This window comes from Boeremia exigua, assembly GCF_020726555.1.
Source record: "Boeremia exigua strain MPI-SDFR-AT-0100 chromosome Unknown C7974scaffold_6, whole genome shotgun sequence".
NCBI classification, from domain to species: Eukaryota; Fungi; Ascomycota; class Dothideomycetes; order Pleosporales; family Didymellaceae; genus Boeremia; species Boeremia exigua.
This window is the reverse complement of record NW_025763523.1, coordinates 916,731-940,995: the sequence shown is the minus strand read 5'-3', so window position 1 is coordinate 940,995 and position 24,265 is coordinate 916,731. Positions and strand designations below refer to the sequence as shown.

Here is a 24,265-nt window from a genome sequence, read left to right as displayed (position 1 = left end):
CTGCGGCCTTGGCCCACGCGATGACGCTTGTCGGAGCCGCGACGTGCACCACCGAGGCCATCAACTCGACCTGCGCCACACTTCACCCACGCCCACCGTGCTCGCCTTCGCCGGACCTCCTCGCCCCTTCTGCGTGCTTCTCCAGCACGTCTCCCGCTCGTACGAACCAAACGTTGCCTCGGTCAGGTCGAAGCCCCACTAGTTGGGCCTCTACCGCCTGTACAACACGGTACATACGCACACTCCACGAACACGCGGACGTCTTACATATCGCGGCCCTCTGCGTCCGACATGCGCGGGCTGCCCAGAATATAGAGTGCGGTAAAGAGTGCAGCTGCTCCCTTGCCGCCCCCGGATTCCCCGCCACCCCACCAAATGAACGGCCACACCAATGGCGCCCACGGCAGCGATGCGTCCGGCCAGTCGAGAGGCTCTGGCGGCTCCAAACCGACCATCGCTGAGATCGTGGGCTCGGCTACGGAGACAGTGGACGGACTGAGACACCACTCGGTATGCTGCACTGTCAACTAGCGCATGTGGCAGGAGCTGACTTGGCACAGATCAAGAACTTGCTCGAGCATGCAAAGCAGCACTTTACCTCGGCCAGGACCATGCTTGGCAATCGCTCTCCCGTAGCTGGTTCGTACTGGGAGTATCTGGTCGCCTACCAGATCGTTGCTGTCCTGATCCCTCAGCATGCAGACTATCACGACAAGATCGCCGGCAGCCGCAACCAGACGCACCGCGACTACAACACTTTACTGAAAGAGATTTCTTCCGCGGAAGAACAATTTGTGTACATCAAGAACATCATCAAGAACGACAACCTCCGAAATGGCACCCATAGCAGGACTGGGTCTGCTTCGTTCGCTATGAGGCCAGAGTCGCGCAACGGGAAAATTGCGATCAAGAGGGATGACGAGCTGATGTTGCCAAGCGTGCCTTCGTCAGCACCAAGTAGCGAGGCTTCAAGCTCCGTCAGTTCTGGGCGGAGGAAGCCAGTGCCGCAGCCAAAGCCACAGTCATTACATGGCCGAGCTGTGCACCAAAACTCAACGTCCGTCAACGGGGATCTTGCCGATCGTTTTGCCAAACTACGAGGGCCTGGTCCATCCATAGATACGACCTCAGCCCGCTCGAGTCAGGATCTTTCTGTCAAAATGCCATCTCCTGCAGACTTTCAGTCTTCGAATCGACCTGTTGGCCCTAGAGACATGCCACCACCTTCACGACTACCACCAAAACTTCCACTGGATACAGCCATGGCAGCGTCATTTCCAAAAGAGCCGAGTCCAACCTACAGTCCAGCACGCAACATTGCCCTGCCGCCACACATTGCGCCCCCACGAAGCACACCACGAAGCATGAACGGTACCGGTGGGCGCAGTAACTCATTGGCGGCAGCATCGAGCGCATCGAATCAAGCGCCGAACACCAACGGCACACCAGATTCGTACTTTCCGACGCAACAGCTGACTCGCGCACCCGCCAGCCGCACTCGATCTGTTAGTGCCGCTATAGAACTGGAGATAGACGCCGCAAAACTCTACGACTATCTTCGCATGTTCAATGTGCTGGTGATTGATGTTCGAGAGCGATCGACTTTCGATAGGGGGCACCTCTACCATCGCACAGTCATGTGTCTGGAGCCATCAACTCTACAAGACGGCGACTCTGCCGAGCAACTCTCAGATCGCCTAGTCATTTCTCCGGATGAGGAGCAAGCCATGTTCGAACGACGGCACGAATACGATATAGTCGTCTACTACAACGACTCTACTATGAACATTGACTTCATGACGAATCACAACCGAGCTGAAGACGAAGCAGCGTTGAAGCATCTTTACGACACATTGACCGAGTTCAATGCTGATAAACCTTTGAAGCGACCGCCAATACTATTGAAGGGTGGCCTCGATGCGTGGGTCGATCTGGTCGGGCCCCAAGCCTTGAAAACGTCAACGACCGCTGCGCTCCTCGCTACTGGCCAGACGAGATCTCGAGGAGTTCGTCGAGCACCTGCTGCAACAAATGCTGCAAAGCTGAATCTACAACGCCGAAGACGAGAGTACGTTCCTATGGATCCTGAAGAGGAGCAGCAATGGCTGGAGGAGGCTCGTAAGGGAAGAGCTGTTGTCGAGCAACCGGCCATAGATGAGGAGAGTGAGGAGCCCGAGTCATCGTTCTACCGTACAACCGAGGATTTTCTACGGAGATTTCCAGATGTTGAAGGAGGACAGTCCATGGTCCAAGCAGCTCCGCGACCGCCACCGATACCTCAGTATGTGCAGCCGGCTATTCCCATCGCGCCATCTCGACCACCACCTTCAGTTCCTCGAGTTAGCTACAGCGGTGTTCATGAGCGGTCAGTTGCTCCTCAAGGCCGTAACAACCAGCCACCGGTGTACATTTCGCAACCCCACTTCACCAATGTTCGCTTACACAAAACTGGTCTGATCAACTTTGGTGTGACTTGCTATATGAATTCGGTAGTGCAGTGCCTTAGCGGGCACTTGGCGCTTTCTGATTTGTATTTGACCGGGCGGTACAACCGAGACTTGCAAAGAGAGAACTGGAAAGGAACAAAAGGCATCCTGCCTGAAGCCTATGCGACCCTGATATCGAACTTGTTCAAGGGTGACATCTCATCCGTACGACCAAGTACATTCCGCGTACGCACACTCTCATTTCACTAGATTCATTGCTAACACGGAACAGAGGGTGTGTGGCCACTTCAACTCGCAATGGGGTGTCGACCAACAGCAAGACGCCAAAGAATTCCTTGAATTCGTCCTCGACTTCATGCATGAGGATCTCAACGTGACATGGAACAAGGCCCCTCTTCAGCCTCTGACAGAGAAACAAGAGTTGCAAAGAGAGCAGTTCCCTCGACAATACGCTGCGAAGATCGAATGGGCAAGATACCAGCATCGTGACATGTCAGTCATTGGTGGCATGTTCGCTGGCCAGCACGCTTCACAGCTCACATGTCAAGCTTGTGGCATCACAAGCACGACCTACGAAGCCTTCTGGAGTCTGAGTTTGGAGATTCCACACGATCAAGCCTGCGATGTGCGTGACTGCTTACGGTCGTATTGCTCTGCCGAGCGCCTGGCAGGAGACGAGCTCTGGCGTTGTCCCAGATGCAAGAAAGACCGTGAGGCCGTCAAGAAGATCACAATCACGCGAGCACCCGACACACTAGTCGTTCATTTCAAGCGCTTCAGTGCCTCGCATAATGAGAGTGCTCGCAAAGTACGGACACCTATCAATTTCCCACTCCAAGGTCTCGACATGAGCCCGTTCATGGAGAAGCCCATGTTACCTGAGCAGGAACAGTACATTGCGAAAAATGCCCCTGATGGCCTGACGCAGTTAGCCGGCTTGAAAGCAGATCCTACCATGAACGGACCTTACGTTTACAACGCATACGCTGTCATTCACCACATCGGCGCGACGCTTGGGAGTGGTCATTACACTGCGTTCGTCAAAGACAAAGCTAGGGGCGTCTGGCGATCGTTCAATGATGACCGTCTGGTGGACTTCGAGCCTGGAAACCTGCAGCCGAAAGATCGCTTGCAGAACGAGCGCGCCTATATCGTCTTCTACGAGCGTGAGAGGGTTGCGGGCGGCGCCTTCTAGGCTTCGGCGCTACAGCCCATCACGACCAAGTTCAATTCTCTGTCACATATTGCACACACGTGCACGCCCTGGATATGGGAGTATCATTCCGCATTGCGGCGGCGTTTGCCTTTGAGATTAGCGTTACGATCATTTGTTTTGCGTCTTGATACCTTTGAGTCACGAGGGGGTGGGGATTTTGTACCCTTCGAGGGCCTTTAACAAGCGTTGCGTGTGTTTGGATAGAGACATTGGTGATACCATGATTATAACAGCATTCTATTGATACGAGGATTATGTCATCCCGATACTAGCCATTCAGAACCCGCACGTCTCCAAGATTTTCCTCGCATCGTCAGAGGGTCACAGCGCTAATGCGACATCGGCCCGCAAGCTGAACAGGCGCTAATTTTATTCGCGTTGCCTATCTTATCGGTGAGTGCCCGCATTTGAGCCCCAGACGAACCATTCTTTAAGCCATTGACTCTTCAAACCTTCTTCCTCACACTTCACACTTCACATCTCACATCATGTCTAAGGGACGCGTCTGTTTGGCTTACTCTGGTATGGTTACATTCTCTGGATGCTTCAATCAAGCTTATTGAGGGATGCCCACTATGACGAGCATTTGTCGACTAACTTGACTCACAGGTGGTCTCGACACCTCCACCATTCTGCAATGGCTGATCGGTATGTGGTGTCTCATTTCCGATTGTATGAGCATGTATTGACAACACATCAGAGGAGGGTTATGAGGTCGTGTGCTTCCTCGCCAACGTCGGCCAGGAGGAGCCATGGGACGAGGTCGAGAAGAAGGCGCTCAAGATCGGCGCAAAGAAGATGATCATCACCGACCTCCAGAAGGAGTTCGTTGAGGAGCTCTGCTTCCGCGCTGTTCAGTGCAACGCTACCTACGAGGGCCGCTACCTCCTCGGCACATCGCTGGCCCGCCCAGTCATCGCCCGCGCACAAATCCGGGTTGCTCAGCAAGAAGGCTGCGACTTCGTCTCCCACGGCTGCACCGGCAAGGGCAACGATCAGGTCCGCTTCGAGCTCGCATTCTACACACTTCAGCCCACCATCAAGGTCATCGCACCCTGGAGGCTGCCTGAGTTCTGCGACCGCTTCAAGGGCAGGCAGGATCTGCTCGACTACGCCGAGAAGCACGGCATCCCTGTCACATCTACCAAGGCTAAGCCATGGAGTATGGATGCCAACTTGGCTCACTGCTCTTATGAAGCTGGTACGTTCGTCCTTTAAGCAGTCTGATCGTCCCATTACTGACAACCCCAGGTATCCTTGAGGACCCCAATGTCTCTCCCCCCGATGACATGTGGACCATGACCCAGTCGCCCCTCGTCGCCCCCGACAAGCCCACCGACATTACCATCCACTTCGAGAAGGGTATTCCTGTCAAGCTCGTCACCCCCGACAAGACCTACACCGAGTCTGTCGAGCTCTTTGTTGCGCTCAACAAGCTCGGTCACATGCACGGAATCGGCCGCATTGACATCGTCGAGAACCGCTTCATCGGTCTCAAGTCCCGTGGCTGCTACGATTCGCCTGCCATGACCGTTCTCCGCCTCGCCCATTTGGATCTCGAGGGTCTGGTCATGGACACACAGGTCCGCAACCTGCGCGACCAGTTCGTCTCGCACAACTGGAGCTACCAGCTGTACAACGGCATGTACTTCTCGCCTGAGCGCGAGTTCGTCGAGAACAGCTTGCTGTTCTCCCAGCGCCGTGTCAACGGCGAGGTCCGCCTCACTCTGTACAAGGGTAACGCGTATGTCCTCGGCCGCAGCTCGCAGACCGAGAAGCTGTACTCCGAGGAGGAGGCTTCCATGGACACACTCGACAACTTCAGCCCCATGGATACCACCGGCTTCATCGCCATCCAGAGCATCAGGCTGAAGAAGTACGGTCTGCAGAAGCAGGAGGAGGGTGCCAACCTCAGCCGGGCATAGATACTTAGACTTCTGATGAGACGTGATACGACATGATGCGAGATACAAAAAGGAATAAAAACTATACCCCTCCGTGTGCAACGCGTCCTGCGATGGGTGCAATTGTTGCTGCCTCATTCGTCAGCCTCGTCATCCCACGTGCGCGGCTGTAAACAGATCACCTTGCTGCGCCTTCCCTGCGCCTTCTCCCCTCGCCCCTCATTTCCTGCAGCGTCTTCCCGTCCTCAATCTCTCACCTCACATCCGGCATTCCTTCATTTCTAAACTCGCTCGCTCGCTAATTCATATCTCACGAACAAGATCCTTCGTATACGCTGTCGACTCCGCTCAGCCTTGCCGCCTAAGACGATCAGGTCACGACTTCCAAGCCTCGCAAGTTTTGGAGAGGATCTTCGATCCATCACGTTCACGACCTTGAGCTGCGCGTTGAGACGTTGCTGAGACAACTGGTTTTTGCAGCGATGTCGTCGAGCTTCACATCGGTGGTCGAGAGCGGTGATTGGGCGGGCGAGCCATGTTGTGCTTTCTGCAAGATCCCTAAGGTCCTGGCTGAGTCGAGGCTTCATGTGGGTTGGTCGAAAAAGCGTTCATCCTGGGGGTCTTTGAGCGAAAGACTCGACGATATTCAGAACGGAGCTGCATCTGGTTGCAACTTTTGCACCCTGGTTCTAGATGCGTTTACAGCGCAGAACTTAGTGGATGTAGTGAATGCAGCGCAGAAATTCGTTCTCTTTATAGATATAGACACTTGGGAAGGGAAATGCAAACTTGCACTTTCGTACTTTGATAACAAAGATCTTCTTCGTGAAGATGATGCGGTCTTTCCAACAGAAGGTCAGTATTAATTTCTTACATTTTATCGAATTTATGGGGGCTATTGAATCGAATTCAAGTATAGGTAGCGAGTCGGGCTGGAATTTGATTCCAATGAGACACCCTTCTGGAGATACTTCATCCACTCAAGCAGCGACGACAATCAAACGCTGGATCAAGGCTTGTCAGCATGGCCACGAAGCATGTAGAGGACAACCGCGAACTTTCAAGATGCCTCAGCGGATCCTTAGATTGACAGAAGAGCATGTTCAATTGTGCGAGAATGTGGCTTCGACGTATCCATACGCTTGCTTAAGCCACTGCTGGGGAGATGCAGGACCATCACTGAAACTAACATCTGCGAACATCCAATCGATGGAGGCGGGTGTCTTAGTCCAGCGTTTGCCAAAAACATTCCGGGATGCAGTAGAAGTCTGTCTGAACATAGGCATTCACTTCCTTTGGGTAGATGCGTTGTGTAAGTTTAGTGCTGCCTTCAATATCACTATTCGTTTACCTTCAACTGACCATCAATCTATAGGTATTATCCAAGGTGATGAAGAAGATTGGCATACAGCCGCGGCCTCAATGGCAGATATCTATGCAGGAGCAACTGTCACTTTAGCTGCAACCTGGTCTGATAGCAGCGATCGTGGATGTTTCTCACAAATGCAGGATAAATACAAACCTAAACCATTGCAAGAGCCGGGGCTCTATGTGCGGCCCGTAGCCCCTGTATTTCCGCACATTTCACAGGGTTATTCAGCGAGGAATTACTCCAACCTCTGGCCATGGCCTCTATTAACACGAGCCTGGGTCTTTCAAGAACGAAGACTGTCGGCTAGAATGGTTCATTTTGGGAAAGAGCAACTCTATTGGGAATGTGATTCTGCTCTAATGTCGGAAGATGGCCGTGAGGACACCCGAGAATACCTCGTACCCACCCTGAGATCAATTGTACCGGATCCAGTCGAAGCTTGGAGATCAGTAGTGACTCAGTACTCGGCTCTCAAGCTGACTTACGAGAGCGATCGTTTACCAGCCATAAGCGCCCTCGTGAAACGTATGCAGCCTCTGCGCAAGGGCGATACATACGCCGCAGGCATGTGGCTAGACAGTCTTCTGGAAGATTTGTCTTGGTTTCCGAACGACAATCATGCACGACGTCCTGATGAGAATCGCCCAACTTGGTCTTGGATCTCTGTTCTTGGTGGCTGTTTCTGGAGCGTGGTCGCCGTACTGGAATCCACCACACTGGTCAGAACCGACTTTCAAATGACGGGACCTTCTCATTTTGGCTCTACTACCAACGCCAGCATTACGCTCCAAGGTGCTAGCTGTCAGGCTAAGATCCTAGACAGCATTGATAGTAACGAGCCCGAATTCAAACCAGAACTTTTGGAACTTCCTGAAAGATATCATGATATTCAAATATTTGTTTCTGGGTATCGAGACTTCGACTGGGCTTCTGAAGAGCCCCTCATACAACCTGGGGAAGTTCTAATCTTTCTTCTCTTGTATGAGAACATCAATTTTGGGAGTATTATCGGTCTTGTGTTAAGGGACATCGGCCATGAGCAGTACCGCAGAGTAGGACTAGTGCACTTTAATACCAGTTTCTACAAGCATATGACTGATCTCCGGAATCGCTACATAGCATCCCTCCCTATCAAGGAGTTCACTATAGTATAGCTCAATCTCAGTCCCACTTCTCAGCTTATCAACGCACATTACTCTTCTCAATGCTCCAATTACGTCCACTTACTAGAGTATCCTACTAGTCTCTACAGCAATGGTCTGCGCACGCCATCGCCCATTCATTTTCTTCTCCCAAACCCAAGTTCTCTCCAAAATAGCACAGATCACACACCTACCTTCTCCCTAGGTGCCCATATACTACCACACAAGGTCTACTGTTTCATAATCCAACACCAGTCTTTTTACACGTCTCCACGCATTAATTTTCCTAACACATGCGAGCACCCACACCAATTTCTATACTCAAGGGCGTGATCTAGTGTACTAACAACGGCACCACTTCGTAGAGGCGGCATGCTGAGGGAGTGGGCCTCTCGAGTCAACATCATGATACGCTTGCCTGAGTTACTGCTGGGATCCCGTTGAGCCGGCTTTCAGGCTATATTCCACTTCCATCAACACACTTCAGTACGGGTTAGCTTACGATCGGCTACCAGATACTTGAGTGCTTTTTGCGACGCGACAGCGTTGTGTCTTCGCATCGATAGGGAATATTACTGGATCGAAGCATCATGTATTTTTACGTCTCTGTACCTTCTAGCTATCTCCCTCTTCACTTTGCACAGGTTCTCGACAGAACTGCACACAACATTGGACAGAAAGCTGGACAAGCTTGGGCGTACAACGGGGACAATTGTGCGGACAGGTCATTGCTTTTTGAAGAATCATTGATTTCCTCCCGATCAGTCAGTCTAGTATCATGCAAGATCATGGACATGAAAGGAGAGGAACGAGGAAAGACGAAGATAGTGGTGGATGAAACCCGATTTCTCGTTATTTCTGGCATCGTATCTTACTTCAAGGGAGTAACGAGAGACCAGAAAGGAATATCCGCCGCGCCGCCAAATATATTGCTTCTGTTGTACGACAGTCCTGACGGACTTCTTGTTTCATTCGCTTTGCCTCTCTCCATTGTTGCCAAGCAGACTGCTTTCCTCGTCCACGACTTTCTGTTTTCCCTCGTCATGCTTTACTGTTCTGTTTTTCTGCAGTGTGACCCAAATCGCCGCCCCGATGATGAGCACTGCACCGCCGAAACTCTCGATGGGAGGCGTAGTGCCCCAAATAACACGCTCAATGACCAATGTAAGGACAAGCTGCAAGTACATCAAGTTTGTCGCCCGCCCCGCTTTCTCCCTCTGCAAACCTTCGGTAAGCAGAAACTGCAGAAGGAAGCCTGTCAGTCCGATAACAGTGATCAAGCCCCACTGTCCGCCACTTGTGGGCATCACGAAATGTAGATCCGGGTGGATGAGCAGAACGAGCGCGGAACCCAGCGTTGCGATTCCGGCGAAGTAGTTCACGGAAATTAGCGAGTGTGCACGCTTTCCGATAACGCGAATCGTCGCGTATGCCGTCGAGGCGGAAAACGCGCCTAGAATAGCTGCGAGGACGGCGAGCGTTCGTTGGTTAGGAGAGATAGCAGTGGGCGTCGTGGCCGGCGCAGAACTAACATCAAACACGAAAGACAGTACATTTGGCGCAGGCTCGCCAGTGATCGGGTCTACTGGCGGGCTGGGGAAGAGCCATGACGGCCGCGCAACGAGCAGAACGCCGCTGAATGCGATGAGGGCCGCAAGCGCTTCGCGGACGGTGAAGGGCTCGCGCAACCAAACGAAGCAGACCAGTGCCGTGACAGTTGGGATGATAAAGGTTATGACCGTGGCGTCCGAGATATTCAGCCACGTGAGTGAATCTGGGTTAATAAGCATGTGTGCCTCTTTCGCAATGCATCAAGCAATACACGCAGACTTACAGTATAGACCGAATAGCCCAACAAACCCACAGAACCCTCGGAGGAGCAACAACCCCCTGATCCCTTTCTGTCCCAGCGGAAAATCAGGCGTTCTGTTCCACGCCATGTACGCCATCCCCAGCACAGTCGTGCACAGCATCCGAATAAAGATGACCTGCATGGCGTGAAACTTCGTCTCGTACCCCGTCGCCAGCAGCTTCGCCGCCGTATTCATAATGGACCCGCATGTCTGCGCCAGAAACACAAGAACGAGGCCAAAATTCCTGTCGTAGAAAGACTTCAGTGCGTGTTTGACTCCGCGGTGGTGGTGCGTGCACGCCGGGCTGTCTTTCTGGAGTTGCTCCTGCTCGGCTTCCGGGATCGGCTCCGGGGCGATTTCCTGCAGATCGTCGTCCTGCACCGACGGGGTGGGCGTGGTGCTTGTTGTACCGTAGGCCATCTTTGTGCTCTGGGGATCGGGCGTGTGCAGTCGCCACTGCCGCCTGGATGGAGGGAATTTAAGGTGAGTTTCGTATTCGCAGGTTCGAAGAAATCTGCTGTCAGCACTGCAGTGCGGAGGATCCACAATTGCCGACCGCCGCGCCTAGCCACCGTTAGGCGACCGAGTTTGTGATGGTTGGTATACAGCTGTACATATCTACGTGTTTGTAGGCGCGTGTTGCGATTATGTGGAGACTATAATTCCGAGTTCGCTGCATACACGTAACAACGCATGTTCAATTTGATTTGGCTTCACAATTAGGTATTGAGGTTCAAAGGCTTTCATGGTGTGTTTTCAAAATTTGATTTGATTTATTTATCTGGTTAATTTTTTCATCTCGATGAATACGACTACCAACGCCTCTGGTACCTAGGAATTGGAGTCCTCTTCGCCTTCTTGTAGCTTCCAGTGGAGTTGCCAATAACCTCGGTATCGAGGACGGCAACACTCAACTGGGGCAAGCTGAACTCAAAAGCTCCATTGGCACCAGCGGTCAGCTCCTTAGTGGTAGTATCAACGATCTGAATGCCAGTGCGAGGGTCGTTGTAGGCGTATGGGTCGCCAACAGAGTTGGTGAGGTAGGTCAGCTGCGCCTTAGTGCCAGCCTCAACACCTTCAAATTGGACGGTGATGGGGACTGAGGCGTTGTCGGTAGTGTTGTAAACAGCGCCCTTCCAGACGAGCGCACCGTTGCGGGCCTCGTCAATACCGGCACCCCAGTAGACCGGTCCGTAGCTGGAGTTGGACGTGGTCGGGAGAGTGTGAGAGATGGGGTGGTTAGAGAACAGACTCCAGCAGTACCAGGTGACGGCACGGGTGGTCTGCTTGGCATCGGCAGTGAATTGAATCAGGGTGATGGGCCACTGGAAGCGGTTCTCGTTCTTCAGAACAGGAGCGTAAAAGGTACCAGGAATGCGGTCAGAGTTGCGCTCATAGCCGATAAGAGACACTGCCTCTCCAACAGCGCCAATCCACCAAGGGTACTTGTAGAGAGGGCCGTTCCAGCGAGGAGGAGTGGCACCGTTGACGTGGGTGGCAGCGACCTCTCCAATAATGTGACCGATGTCGTTATCGAAGCGGTCGAATTCCTCAACAAGCTCATCAGGCTCGCGGTAAGGGTGGTAGTCACCGATAGCATCAGCAGGGTATTTGATACCATTTACGAGGTTGGGACCAGTAGTGGCACCTTCGGGGGCGGGATCGCTGGTGGCAGACGAGCCAATGATCTGAATATCGGGGTACGCGGCCTTGATGGCATCGTGGAACATGATGAAGCGGTACTCCTTGTAAGAGTCCCAGCCTCCGGGGTAGCCGGCAAGCCAATCCTCGTTGCCAATCTCGACGTAGTTCAGTTCAAAAGGCTCGGGATGTCCGAGAGCAGCACGCTTGGCACCCCACTCAGTGTCTACCGAGCCGCGGACAAATTCGATTTCCTTCAGAGCATCGTCGATGAAGGGCTGGAGATCCTCCTTAGGAGTGACGTCGCCGTTGAGAGCGAGACCAGCCCAGACACCGATCACGATCTGGAGATCCATATCCTCAGCCCATTCAAGATACTCCATCATGCCAAGGCCGTGAGTCTGCTGGTAACCCCAAACACCTTGGAAACCAGGACGCTCATTAAGAGGGCCAAGGGTATCCTTCCAGTCCCAGTAGGTATCGTTCTCGAGTCCTTCGAGCATGTTACCACCGGGAAAGCGAAGGAAATGAGGGTTCATTTCAGCCAGGGCCTCGGCGATATCAACGCGGAGACCATTCTTGCGGTTCTTGTAGGTGGGAGGGAACAAGCTGATAAGGTTGAAATCGAGAGATCCCTGAGTACCCTTGGGGTCGAACGTGACGGCGAAAGTATTGTTCGAGTTGGGAGCATCCTTCTCGGGGATAAGCTCGAAAGTGTGCTCGGTCCATTCCGAATCAACAGATTTGGACTCAATATCAACAGATCCAAAGACATCATCTGTCAGGTTCGACTGCAGCGAAGCTGTGAAGGAGCCGGTGTAGGCACCCTTGACCCAGAAAGATCCGGTGTACTTATGGGTTCTGACATCCATGCCCCAGTAGCCCTCGTTCTCAAAGCCAATTCTGCCAACAGTGCCGTTGCCAGCGGAGACTTTCATGGAGGCAGGGAGGGCCGCAGACAGTGGCTCGGTGGCATTGTTGATGGTAAGGCTAGCACCATTGATGGGAAAGTAGTGAGCTGTAGAGACCGGGAAAGCCTTGCTGTACTGGAAAGCACGGTTCTGGATCAACTCAGCGTAGATACCGCCGTCACCAGAGTTGTTGATATCCTGGCTACGTCAGTAGAATTCGGTGAAATCTAGATAGGTGTAATTACCTCATGAAGGAAGCCATAGCCGTATGAGTGGCCAAACTTGCCTGTCTGGTTGCCTCCAGAAGATTGGACGGCAACGTTCATAGCACTAACAGATGCTGCAGCAGTAGCTGCAAGGAACGCCTTTGCGAAGAGTCCCATGTTGACGACTGTGGAGATCGTTGCTCACAAAGTGAAGATCAAACAGACGTCCAGGTCCCTGGCTTTTGTAGCTTTACAGATCTGCCATGTCCATTCACCCGGAACTTGGCAGCGCTCTCAACTTGCTGTGGTGATCCTTCGAAATCTGCCATCACCACCATGCCTGAACAGGATGCTCGGGATAGTGGTTCCCGCAGGTACACAAGTATGTCAGCCTCTCGCGCTATGTTAAGCTTCAGCCATTGGAGGAAGTAGAGCGCCTCTCCCGGGCGGGGAAATGTAACTGTTTCAATCCTTGCGCGCCGTTCCTGAGGATTCGTGCCGATCGGAGCAAACCCCTCTTATAGTGACGTGATGCTTGTAAGACCGACTAGACACGACGGGGGTTTATACCGGGCATTCGTCAATTCAGGACCGCGGACCTCGCAGCACAGTCGCGCCATCCCGCACTGGGGTTCGGCTCGATGCTTTCGCGGAGATTGTGGAGAACTTTGGGGAAGCATCGCGGAGTTTGTGCCGAACGCCAAGAGTCCTACTCGCAGACTGTCCGATCGCCTTGCCTCCGAACCCAAGCCCAGCGGGCATATACCGAGGACTCCTTGAATGCCAATTGTCGTATGATAATCACTTCGGTGAATTACAAAGTGTTCGATGACAAAGCCACCCGTTCTGCCGGGGTAGGACTTGCCACTCGACAATTGAAGAGCGACTCCAAAAGGGATCCACCAACGGCATCGACAATGACATGGAAGTCCAATTATTATCAAGTGTTTTTGTCCGGAATAATCACTTTTGACACGCAATGCTCAGAAATACGGCTTTTAGTCTCGGTTCTTGAAGCAACTTTCAAGTAACCGCAAACCTACTGACCAAGTAATACCGTGCCAAGAGAACAAAATGTAGTTGATCCTGTACTTGAGGTGTGTTAGCTTGTACGGGGTTGGTTTTGTAACACTTCGTCGAAGCAGTTCGAAAGTTGAAATGTCGCCCGGCGATGCACGGTTAGCATCAAAAGTTTCTGCTGACGTCACGCGGCAGCACCTCACACATCGCCAGGTGGCTAGACTGGTCGGCACACCGCATCTCGACATCTCCTTGTGGTGTGAGACGGGTCCAATGATGCCGCTTCGATGGAATCACTACTCAACTTGATGAATATTGTTCTCGATCAACGCCTGTATCCGTACCAGATATCATCACAAAGTTGACACAGCTCGACGATCAAAATCTGCAACTAAGAGGACGTCAAGTTGCAGTTCACAGAATGACGAGATATTCTTCGAGACGAGACACCCAGCCCCCGCCGGATCCAGTTCCTAGTTCAAAGGTAGGGGGCATGCAATTGAGAGGGAAGCCACCTAAAATGGCCGAGACCGCGAATTCGATCCCGGCCGATATCAGAGCAGACATCATCGCCAATTGGTCTCTGCCCTCGGGCAAGATCAACGCTTGCGTTGCACCTGAGCGTTGGCCTCTTAACGAGTCTGATGCAGAGAAGTGGCATGTCGATATCGTCCATCTGCTCCATGAAGCATCAAAACTTTCGAAAGGGAATAACAATCTCTTCCAAATAGAATTGAACACAGAGGTTGTTTCTCGGCAGAGAAGAAATCGGAGCGTTAAAGGTAAGGCGGACTGCTTAACCGCAGCTGATTTGAGAAAAGTTTGCAAGCGTTTGGAGAACTTAAAAAACATAGAAGAGACGGAAGAGAAAGGAGAACAGGAAGAAGCCGAGAACAGACCAGTACGGCGAGGCAGGTCGAATGCAAAACCTCAGGAGAAAGCTCAACTCAAAAACGGCCAAAACGCAACAGACACTCAGAATGCTCTAGAAAAGAAACCCACCACCCACCAACGTAGACGCAACCCACCAGTCTCGGAGTCAAACACCCAAAACACAGCTCGACCAGCACCGAAGCGCCAACCGTCCGACCTCCCCATCCGCACAGCGCGCAGATCCCGCACCGCCAAGCTCAAATCTCCAAAATCAAAAGTCCCCCTACCCCCCACGACCCCCGCCAACCCGCCCTCAGACTCCGCCGCCTCGGAAGATGAAGATCAAGAGAATACACCCCCAGCACCCATCAGCGGCCGCCACATCTACGGCGCCCTCCTCCCGCGCACAACTCTTGCGTTCCCCTCGCCCACCCAGCTCACAGCCGAGTCTACCGTGCCACTGCAATCGCCCCAGCGCGCCCGTACAACGCGCAAGCGTGCCCGCGCTCGCGCCCCGGAGGAACGGCCAACTGAAGTGCAGGTCGATCCGGATCCGCGTGATATTGATGCGACGGGGTTCCTGTCTGAGATTGATGTTGGGGAGGTGGGGAAGCAGGAGCCATCTGTGTTGAGTGTGTTGAAGCGCGGTGTTGTGGGGGAGGGAGAGGAGGAGGCGGAAGTGGCGTGGAGTCAGGATATGCTTGCGCCGGAGACGCCTCTTACTTCCAAGTGGGTGGACACGATGGATGGTGTGGATGGAGTGGGGATCGAGGCTTTGATGCAGATACTTCCTCGGATACCGGGTGGTGCGACGGCGGAGGAGAGAAAAATGCTGGAGGATCGAATTTTACTGTTGCGGAGGGATATTGGGGCGTATGAAAGATGTGTCACAGAGATTGAGGAGCGCATGAAAATAGAGGGGGGTTTGTGAGCACTGTTTAGTATGGGAGAACCGGACATTGGTCTGCATGGCCCTCGTAAGACCACGTCGAATGCCATCCGTTCTTCACAAGCTAGCAACATAGTATCCTGTTTCACACCTTGTAAAGATCTTGTAGTTTCCATGCCCTGCTATGAATCTCGCGGCCTCTATGATCTACTTATCATTCTGTTTGCTTCACAGCCTGGTACAAATTAACTTCAAGTGGGAAAGTACAATTGGCTGATTGACACACTGCCAATCATACAACCCGTAGTAGTGGTTGTTCAAGAGAGATCTTAATCGATACGCCAATAACCTCGCCCAACAAGAGCGGACAGTGGTAACTCAAGGTATGAAAATAGAGGCAGAGATTGGGTGATCAGATTCAACCTAAATCAAGAACAGAAGCACTAAACTTGGACGAGTTGCTCCATAATGGTGCTGACACGCGTCGTGGGAGACAAACGGCGCTAGCAGAGTTGCCTCGGCTCAGATCGTCATCGATCCAAAGAGCTCCCAAACTCGAGTCTCAGCTGCTGACCAGCCAGTATAATGCTAAAAGCCACCATAGATTCCGTCTTGGAGGCCCCCTCACCTTCAAATCGCCCTCAGCAATGGCCCTCTTGACCTACCAACCCATCAAAGGCGCCTACGTGCTCGCCGCACTGGGTTTCGAGCTTCTCCGCCTTCCCCTCTTTATCGTCAAGTACCTCACGAGCTACGGCCGACAGCACCCAGAATGGACCTTCCGCCAGGCGCTGACTACGCGTATTCTCTTCAACTTCATCTATCATATTGCGAACATCGAAGTCAAGACGCCAACGCTGCTCACGCCGGGCAGTGAGAAGGAGCGTTTTGTGCGTATCCAGCCGGCGGGTGGTGACCAATACAAGGGCCCGCTTCGCATCAGCAATGATGTCCAGCCTGTCGAGATCGGTGCCACTTGGTACCCGACGCCGCTGTCTGCGTCAGCAGACAAGACCAATCTCAAGGTCATCTTGCACATCCACGGCGGCGCGTTCGTCTCCGGTGACGGCCGAACGCAAGCAAGCGGCTACTTCGCGAAGCTCCTCGAGAAGCACACCGGCGCAACCCACGTACTGATGCCCCAATACCGTATATCCACGCTGCCCGCATCCAAGACCTCAAACCCGTTCCCCGCCGCGCTGCAGGACAGCCTGACCGCGTACCTCTACCTGCTGAACGACCTTCACATCGCGCCCGCCGACATCATCCTCTCAGGCGATAGCGCGGGCGGCAACGCTGCCATCTCGCTGCTGCGCTACATCACCGAGTTCGGCGCAGACCTACGTCTGCCAAACCCCTCCGCTGCGCTGCTGTGGAGCCCGTGGCTCGATCCGTCAGACACGTCCGGCTCGTTCGTGCACGACAACCCCAACTACACCACCGATTACCTGTCATTGCCCTTCACGTTGTGGGGCTCGGGCGCGTATGGAGGCCTCGGTGGCAAGGAAACGCTGTCGAACCCATACGCGACGCACAAGAATCGCACATTCACAACCCCGGTCCCAATGTTCGTGAACACGGGCGGTGGCGAGATCCTCTACTTCGACGACTGCGAGTGGGCTACGAAGATGAAGGAGGCGGGCAATGATGTCACGCTGGATATAGAGAAGAACGTGCCACACGACGTGCTGCTAATCGGTAACATCGTCGGTTTTGATAAAGAGGCGCGTGCGTGTGCGACGAGAGCTGGGGAGTGGTTGAGCCGTAAGAAGCTGTAGGGAGGCCTGGGCATCAGTCTGTACATGAACGTCTTCAAGATGGGAACAGCAACTCTTGCATCACCCACACCACTTGCACAACTCACCGGCTGCGGTAGAATTGAGACTAAGTATAGCTGACTGTAGTCACAATGTTGGGGACCTACGACCAGTTCCTTGGATAGTGACAGCAGAGAACGCTTGACCAGCCAGAACAAGAGCGTGGTCGGAATGATCACGAACGTACACGACAATATTCCCCTGCATAATGAGAACGTATTATTTGTCCCTGTGGGCCAGCAGTTTCGCCGAAAAGGAAAGCCTGCAACTGGATTGCGCGTCGATTACTACATATGTAGGTCTTAAATTCGTGGTGTGCGACCAAATCAATAGCATCGTGGATAGGCAATCATGCAGCTTCCCCATCGTGCCGCGTCCACCAGCAAAAGTGTGTTGCTGGCCAACGGATTTTGTCGGGGTAATCTCCTTGAGTGCGGCTGGAAGCCACGGCGTGCCCACGGCCTGATGCAAGATCTCAAGACGGAAAGGTGCGGCTCGCCGGCAAACTTAGGAAAGGGTGCCACATACAGTTGTAACCAAATTAGACCACTTTCCACCGTTGTTGAACCTTCCGCAACAACTTCTACAATGAACATCTTCGAGCGCTTTTCTGCTTCATTTGCAATTGTGCGGCCAATGTCAGCGCATGCTTTAAGTTCATGTAGTGATCTGGTGGCGTTCGGTATTACTATTCGGTTCTTGGAACTCCGCAGGATGCAGCGTAGCCTTGCAGCTGGCACTATTTGGGGTAATCTCCTCTGCACGGGAAGAGTCTTGAATGTACTAGACTCCGATTTCTCTTTGCTGTACCATGCTGGCCTTAAGGCTTATTACTGACACCCTCGAGTCTAAACGAAGCGGTGGTACTAATCTACATACACCCACACGAATCGACGTGCCAGGATGCTGCTCCCACCTGAGCCGCGCTTCCAGACATGTAGTCCACAATTCGGATGCAGCACGCTTGTGCCCCGAACCCGGTAGTTCACGATGACTGGTCAAGCGCACAAGCAAGCGGGCCATTGCACTCCTTAGCAAAGGTCAGCCCCAAGTACTCCAGGCCACAAGATTACCCCTGCCTATTTGGCAAGCATGGCAAATTGAACGCCTATAGAAGAAGCAGGAACTGCCGCACAACTCCGGAATCAGTGACCTCCATCTCACACGGCAGTTCCTGTCTCATTTGACCTTGCGGTTATAATACCAGCAATTACCCGCCAAGATGAAGACGACTGTACCTTTGACGATCTTGGTTGCCGGCGCAACAGCTCAAAGCACGTTCGAACCAGCGGACTTCAACATCACGAAAGCACTCCTGGATAATGGCATCAATGTCTCAGAACTCCCCGACTTGGCACCACTTGTGGACAGGTCATTTACCGGTGGCTGCTCTGCTGCTGTAAGCCGACACGATGTGTACTATAAAGTGATGAGCTACGCTAACTGAGTCTCAGTGCAACTCTCTCCGTCTCATCTTTGGCGACAGCAAGGTCGAACTTCAGGAAGAGACAGCGTACACAGCGTTCGTCAGCTCTTACTGGTCCGCCCAACAACGCGAGATCACCCCTCAGTGTGTCTTCAAACCCGCTGAGCCACGTGATGTATCCTCCGCTGTTCTAATCTCGCGATTGACACAATGTCCTTTTGCTGTCAAGAGTGGTGGTCACTCCGCTGTGCCTGGAGGTTCTAACATCGACGGCGGGATTACCATCAGCTTTGAGAACCTCAACAAAATATCTTTGGCGGCTGACAAAAAGACTGCTTCTTTCCGACCCGGCAATACTTGGTTTGACATTTACACTGCGTTGGAGAAAGATCAGGTCGCTGTCATTGGAGGCCGCGTCGCCAGCGTCGGTGTCGGAGGTCTGACCCTTGGTGGGGGTATCTCGTATTTCTCCAGCACATATGGTCTTGCATGCGACAATGTCTTAAGTTACGAAGTTGTCACAGCATCTGGCCTCATTATCAACGTCAGCCAGACATCATTCCCTGATCTCTACTGGGCTTTGCGTGGCGGTGGCAACAACTTTGGTATCGTCACTCAATTCAACGTCCAAGCCATTTCACAGGGGCAGATGTGGGGAGGCTCACGAGTCTACCTCGAGCCATCTTTCCCAGCTCTGATCGAGGCCTATTACAATCTCGGCATGAGCGCAACCAAGGATGGCAAAGCACACCAAATTCTATCGTTTGCTTGGCAGGGCATTGCTATTGCTTCGCTCGAGCTTGAATACTCTGACCCCACACCCAACGCCACCGTCCTGGCCGAATACAACTCGATCCCCGGCGCCATTCAAGACGGAACCCGAGTCCAAAGCCTTGCCGAGCTCACTAAAGCTCTTGAGGGTCCCGCTAGTGGTGCAGGCCTCCGACAAGCATTCTGGACGTTCACCTTCAAGCTGGACAAAGACCTAGCTACCACTACCTCAGCCATATTCCTTGAGGAGGTCGTCGCCATCACCGATGCCGCCGATGTCATCCCTTCACTCTCTCTGCAAGTCCTCACTGAGCCCATCCTCGAGAAGACGAAGACACGTGGTGGCAACGCGCTTGGCCTCGATGCCGCCGATGGGCCCCTCATGAACGTCCTGGTCGCACTGAAGTGGTCCAATCCCGCTGACGACGCGCGTCTCAACGCCTTTGCCGCAAAGGTCAAGGACCGCGCTGTCGCTGCTGCGAAGGCCAAGGGCAAAGATGTCCCATATTTGTACATGAACTACGCCAGCCCATGGCAAGATCCTGTCGCTAGCTACGGTGCGGCGAATAAGGCGCGGTTGCAGAAGATCAGCAAGAAGTACGATCCTACGGGCGTTTTCGAGAAGCTGCAGCCAGGGTATTTCAAGTTGAACGGTGCGCCAAAGAGTGGGTCGCCGTAGGTCGGTCATATAGTAGGTGTTGTGGATTACGTAGAGATGCTTGATGAATCGTTAATCATAATGATGTCCTTTCTCTTCCAGCTCCTTTAAACTGACTTCGTATTGCTGCGAAGCGTGGTCTGAACTCCAAATTACAACGTAGGGACCTCTCTAGAGCTAATCTAGCGACCAACATGCTCGGTTTGAGATCCCTAACGGGGTAAAATGTAGGGATTGTGCTGATTCATGCAGACACATGACAGTACCACAGAATGTTGAGGCTGTCTGCTGACTTGTTGGTGACGACATGCTGGCGAAAGAAACGGCTTCAATCGCAGCTCCCAGTTGAATGATGGCTGCGATCGCTCCTTTAAGATGCATCCCTAAGCTACAGATTTTGGCACATCGCTCAGCCTCGCCGCATCAAAGAGCTTACCAAGATTTAAAGTCTCCTTGTCATCTGCAATACTACCCGAGTCAAATGTCCAGGTCGTGAACGGCTCCCAGCCCTCCGGTGGCTCGGTCTCCTTGATACTCCCCTGTTCTGTATATTTGTCGATCAGTGAGGCCAATTCTGGTCCCATCGCACCCCGTACGGCATGAAAAACCATCCGAGCGACGTAGGTCGAATGGCATTGGTTGCGCAAGCCTGTTGCTGCCAAAACAACACTCGACTGGAAAGATTGTAGTTGCGAGTCTGAAGTCCGAGACTGGATGGCAGCATGTACCACGAATGCGAATAGGCTGAGAAAGTGGCAGTTGTTCATGTTCATCGCCTCGAAGCCATGTCTTAGGTAGAATATGCGAATGATTGTCTCAAAGTGTCTCTTTGTTTCAGCCAAGATCGCTCGGGGATGACTCCCCAGGTAGTTTAGTACGTCAGTCAAGTGATCAGGGCCCTCCAGGCGTGTTGTCATGGGTTCTTCCAGCAGCTTGATGACGGTGTTCTTGAACCACATACTACCATGGGTTAATAGTGAACTCAATCTGAGATGGGGACTCACTGAAGCTGCAGTTGGTATGGCGTAACAATTCGATGCGGTTTTAGAAACTCGGGAAGAGCGCTCTCCCACTGCATCAGCTTGGTGTAGTAATGACAGACGTCCGGAATCGAGAGTTCTGACATACTAGAACTCTCGGTACAGTAACGGGCTGCAATATCTAATGAAATGGTCCAGATTTCTACCAACGCTTTAAACAAAGGTCCAAAATGAGCGACATGTAGGGTGGGAGAAGCTGGAAACTTGTACGCAATCTCGCCGTACCATCCTCGGTCGTCTACTGGATGTGGCAATGGTTTCACGGGAGGAGCGGTGATCAATGGCGGAAGGTGGTGCTGGTATGCCAGGAGCCTACACACTAGTCAGATAAGCTCATGTAGTTCGGCCTTCTTCTTACCCTTGCCACGCATACAGAACCCAAGCTGTGAAATTTCGGGCATTCTGCTCCTTCCGACCTGCGTTGGTGAGATCCTCGAGTAGTCGCAGCTTTATGGCCATTTTTACAGCTTGCGTCATATAAACGTGGTACCCGACTCCGTCTGCCCCATTGAAGCAAGCCACGATCTGAAGCAGAAGTAAGGCTTGGACAGTCGTGAGCGTAGGTTTCAGCAACTCCAATTCTAGGAAGCGACGACTCTCAGCAAGGAAGCGGTAGCAAAGAGTATCGCAGTTCCAAAACTCAACGCGGTCCTTGTGACTGGTATAAGAGTGCTGCAAATGTGGTCAGGAAGAGTATCGTCTTTGCGGAAGAAAGCCGGCCTACACACGCCACTGCCAGTATTGCATTGACAAGCAAGGGCGAGCAGTATTGACGGCGCCCTGCAGCCATGTCCTCGAGGAAATAGTCTTTCTGGAAGAAGGGGGCGCCTTGATACTCATTGCCAAAGTACAATCCGAGCATTTCTCGCATCAGGGAATCATCGGAGCTGACTGAGGTCCACATGGATGGCTTGACCCGTTCCAAGTTCGCGTCTACATATCGTGCCGCGTGGTGAGGAGTCCAATACGCACTTCCATATCTGCTGACATTGATTGGGGTCATAGACGTCTGATCATCGGAGTCGCTCCGCCTGGGTGTGTATTCGTGTATGACAGTGTTTGAATACGGATTGTCTGGGGTCAGCAAGAACGCGGGGATCTCACGCAGATACGGAAACTCGTATCGATACCTGGTTTCTGGAGCGAGAGCGAGCTGTAACAAGAGGTCGCCGGTCCGGATGCGTTTAAGTATAGTATCGGCGTCTGCGCCACTCCTGACTTGCTGCACTATTGCGCCTACATCGCAGCGGTCCCTCGTTCGAAGCGCGTCAAAGAGTTCCTCGTAGACCGCATTTGCACATTGCATCTCACTGTACTTCCTTTTAATAGCTTGAACTTGGCTCTCTCCTACGTCCCCTACGTAGGTGCATCGGGTCTGTCGTCGAGAACAGGCGGTGCACGCAGGGCGCTCTTGGGTACACTAGCGAAGAGGAGTTGGTGTCGAACCAGTAGCTTAAGCGTCGGACGTACCTTAGTCCTACGTTTGCGGCAGGGTTCGCACGCTGCACGAGCGTGCGCGCGGACAGCCGTCTCCCGATCACTGTCCCTTGGCTTTGTTTGCCCCGCAGGTCGGCCAGGGGAAGTGGCTGGTAGGAGTGGACGTAATGGACGTGATGAGCTTTGGGGCAGGTCCGACATGAGGATTTCACATGAAGATGGCAAGAGGTCCAGGGCAGTGGCGAACCTGTTCTACTTTGATGACAAAGGATGCTGTACTGTACAGCGGCAAGCGCATGCCGGTCCAATCACGAGCCGAATAACCGATTCGCTACGAACTTTACGCCAGCGATGACGACGCATCCTTCGCACCCTGCTTGCAGCATCACGTTGTGTACAATGATCTTCGCGAAATTTAAAATCTATTTGATAGCAGCATCAGTGCTGATCAGTTACCTGATGCGCTTCAAGCTGCTCAAGCTGTTCCATCGTGTGTTCCCACACTTTCTTTCCGGTGTTTTCCTTTCGTAGCGCTGCCCAACTGACAACCTTGCTCTCATCACATCTCTGGCCAACTGCATAAGCGCCCCCTCCCAATTCGTGCTGCGAGCTAAGAGCGGCTTCGACCCCCTCAGATACAGCGCCCTTGGCAGGATACCTCTTCGTGGCAAGGAACACCATCACTTGCCCACAAACCTCCGGGCTCGTCATGTACCAACTCATCAATCGCTTGATGACCTGCCAGGCAACGCGGAACCACAACGGATTCGCATCGATGTAGAAGACAGGTCCATCGACTAGTCCGGGGTAGATGTGGATGAAACTAATCTTGCCAGCATGCACCTTGGCTAGCTCTTCAAAAAGGAAAGTTTTCATAAAAGTTACGTTTCGCCGCACAGTCGTAATGCCGTACGTGTCTGGCAGTGGCGTTCCGATTGGAAGTTCGCCTGGCCTGACGCTGTCCTCTGTGTTCCCTGCGAAGATAGAGACTACATGCGCGCTAACCGGAGAGGCGATCAGAAGTGGCGTCAGATTCTGGATAAATCGGACGCGAGAGTAGTAGAGAAGGGACATCTGGGTGTCTAGACCTTCTGGGGTGACTACAAGCGATGTATTAGCACCTGCATAGGGCCTGCGGACGGTTCGTCTACCTCTCGACTCCTGTAGTGGAGATTGAGCTTGGCTCAGATACAAGACGTCCAGCCTTGCCGGGCCGCCAGCGAATGGCGACGTCTCCTCCAGCTGAATGATGGCTCTAGAAATCTCATCTACTTCGCGCATAACAGAAAGATCCTTTGCCTGTACGAAACGCCAGTCTGACCCGGGGCTGGTCTCGCGACCAAACTTGAGGAGAGCCTCTGCGCGGGCGGCATTCCGGCCAACAATGTACACACGGAGCTTCGACCCATGCTCCGCGAAGGTTACCGCCCATGCCTTTGCGACGTAAGATCCAATGCCTGTGGTTGCTCCAACCAGCGCAATCACGAGTGGAAGCCCTCGGGGCAGTTCTGCGATGCCAGCGCGAATGGTGTGCAAGTCCGGCATTTTGAGCAGCGTGCGACTCTTGGCCCATGGCTTGCTCGCAGCTTTATATCACCCCGCGTTGCAATTACCATGCGGACTTAAGGTCGCTGGACTTAAG

General features: G+C 53.0%; 10 protein-coding genes across 10 annotated transcripts; 6 read left to right on the top strand and 4 right to left on the bottom strand.

Moving 5' to 3' along the window:
* The first annotated feature begins 49 nt into the window (after positions 1–49).
* On the top strand, positions 50–4,056 carry C7974DRAFT_394208 (uncharacterized protein). Its single transcript, XM_046141855.1, has 3 exons — positions 50–510; positions 561–2,672; positions 2,719–4,056. The coding sequence occupies exons 1-3, from the start codon at positions 376–378 to the stop codon at positions 3,640–3,642; spliced, it is 3,171 nt and encodes a 1,056-aa protein (XP_045997050.1). The 5' UTR covers positions 50–375; the 3' UTR covers positions 3,643–4,056.
* Positions 4,057–4,151: 95 nt separating this feature from the next.
* On the top strand, positions 4,152–5,588 carry C7974DRAFT_376143 (argininosuccinate synthase; the record flags this gene model as incomplete). The annotated part of the gene is made up of 4 exons (XM_046140259.1): positions 4,152–4,185; positions 4,273–4,311; positions 4,364–4,864; positions 4,915–5,588. The coding sequence occupies 4 exons, from the start codon at positions 4,152–4,154 to the stop codon at positions 5,586–5,588; spliced, it is 1,248 nt and encodes a 415-aa protein (XP_045997049.1).
* Positions 5,589–5,877: 289 nt separating this feature from the next.
* On the top strand, positions 5,878–8,125 carry C7974DRAFT_184077 (heterokaryon incompatibility protein-domain-containing protein). Its single transcript, XM_046136429.1, has 3 exons — positions 5,878–6,422; positions 6,487–6,879; positions 6,943–8,125. Exons 1-3 carry the CDS (start codon positions 6,050–6,052, stop codon positions 8,091–8,093), a joined length of 1,917 nt encoding a protein of 638 aa, XP_045997048.1. The 5' UTR covers positions 5,878–6,049; the 3' UTR covers positions 8,094–8,125.
* Positions 8,126–8,666: 541 nt separating this feature from the next.
* C7974DRAFT_424347 (uncharacterized protein) lies at positions 8,667–10,533 on the bottom strand. The gene is made up of 2 exons (XM_046144422.1): positions 9,916–10,533; positions 8,667–9,855 (listed from the first exon to the last, which is right to left on the bottom strand). The coding sequence occupies exons 1-2, from the start codon at positions 10,352–10,354 to the stop codon at positions 9,050–9,052; spliced, it is 1,245 nt and encodes a 414-aa protein (XP_045997047.1). The 5' UTR covers positions 10,355–10,533; the 3' UTR covers positions 8,667–9,049.
* Positions 10,534–10,683: 150 nt separating this feature from the next.
* C7974DRAFT_184061 (glycoside hydrolase superfamily) lies at positions 10,684–13,101 on the bottom strand. The gene is made up of 2 exons (XM_046136428.1): positions 12,732–13,101; positions 10,684–12,684 (listed from the first exon to the last, which is right to left on the bottom strand). Exons 1-2 carry the CDS (start codon positions 12,867–12,869, stop codon positions 10,747–10,749), a joined length of 2,076 nt encoding a protein of 691 aa, XP_045997046.1. The 5' UTR covers positions 12,870–13,101; the 3' UTR covers positions 10,684–10,746.
* Positions 13,102–13,918: 817 nt separating this feature from the next.
* Positions 13,919–15,889, top strand: C7974DRAFT_394200 (uncharacterized protein). Its single transcript, XM_046141854.1, has one exon. The coding sequence runs from the start codon at positions 14,134–14,136 to the stop codon at positions 15,514–15,516; it is 1,383 nt and encodes a 460-aa protein (XP_045997045.1). The 5' UTR covers positions 13,919–14,133; the 3' UTR covers positions 15,517–15,889.
* A 74-nt stretch (positions 15,890–15,963) lies between these two features.
* On the top strand, positions 15,964–17,447 carry C7974DRAFT_184020 (Alpha/Beta hydrolase protein). Its single transcript, XM_046136425.1, has one exon. It carries the CDS (start codon positions 16,122–16,124, stop codon positions 17,250–17,252), a length of 1,131 nt encoding a protein of 376 aa, XP_045997044.1. The 5' UTR covers positions 15,964–16,121; the 3' UTR covers positions 17,253–17,447.
* An 874-nt stretch (positions 17,448–18,321) lies between these two features.
* C7974DRAFT_184022 (uncharacterized protein) lies at positions 18,322–20,348 on the top strand. The gene is made up of 2 exons (XM_046136426.1): positions 18,322–18,690; positions 18,746–20,348. Exons 1-2 carry the CDS (start codon positions 18,514–18,516, stop codon positions 20,165–20,167), a joined length of 1,599 nt encoding a protein of 532 aa, XP_045997043.1. The 5' UTR covers positions 18,322–18,513; the 3' UTR covers positions 20,168–20,348.
* Positions 20,349–22,835, bottom strand: C7974DRAFT_184026 (uncharacterized protein). The gene is made up of 5 exons (XM_046136427.1): positions 22,657–22,835; positions 21,911–22,496; positions 21,545–21,858; positions 21,151–21,498; positions 20,349–21,106 (listed from the first exon to the last, which is right to left on the bottom strand). The coding sequence occupies exons 2-5, from the start codon at positions 22,490–22,492 to the stop codon at positions 20,530–20,532; spliced, it is 1,821 nt and encodes a 606-aa protein (XP_045997042.1). The 5' UTR covers positions 22,493–22,496; positions 22,657–22,835; the 3' UTR covers positions 20,349–20,529.
* A 160-nt stretch (positions 22,836–22,995) lies between these two features.
* On the bottom strand, positions 22,996–24,243 carry C7974DRAFT_394189 (uncharacterized protein). Its single transcript, XM_046141853.1, has 2 exons — positions 23,775–24,243; positions 22,996–23,723 (listed from the first exon to the last, which is right to left on the bottom strand). The coding sequence occupies exons 1-2, from the start codon at positions 24,166–24,168 to the stop codon at positions 23,062–23,064; spliced, it is 1,056 nt and encodes a 351-aa protein (XP_045997041.1). The 5' UTR covers positions 24,169–24,243; the 3' UTR covers positions 22,996–23,061.
* Between the last annotated feature and the right edge of the window lie 22 nt (positions 24,244–24,265).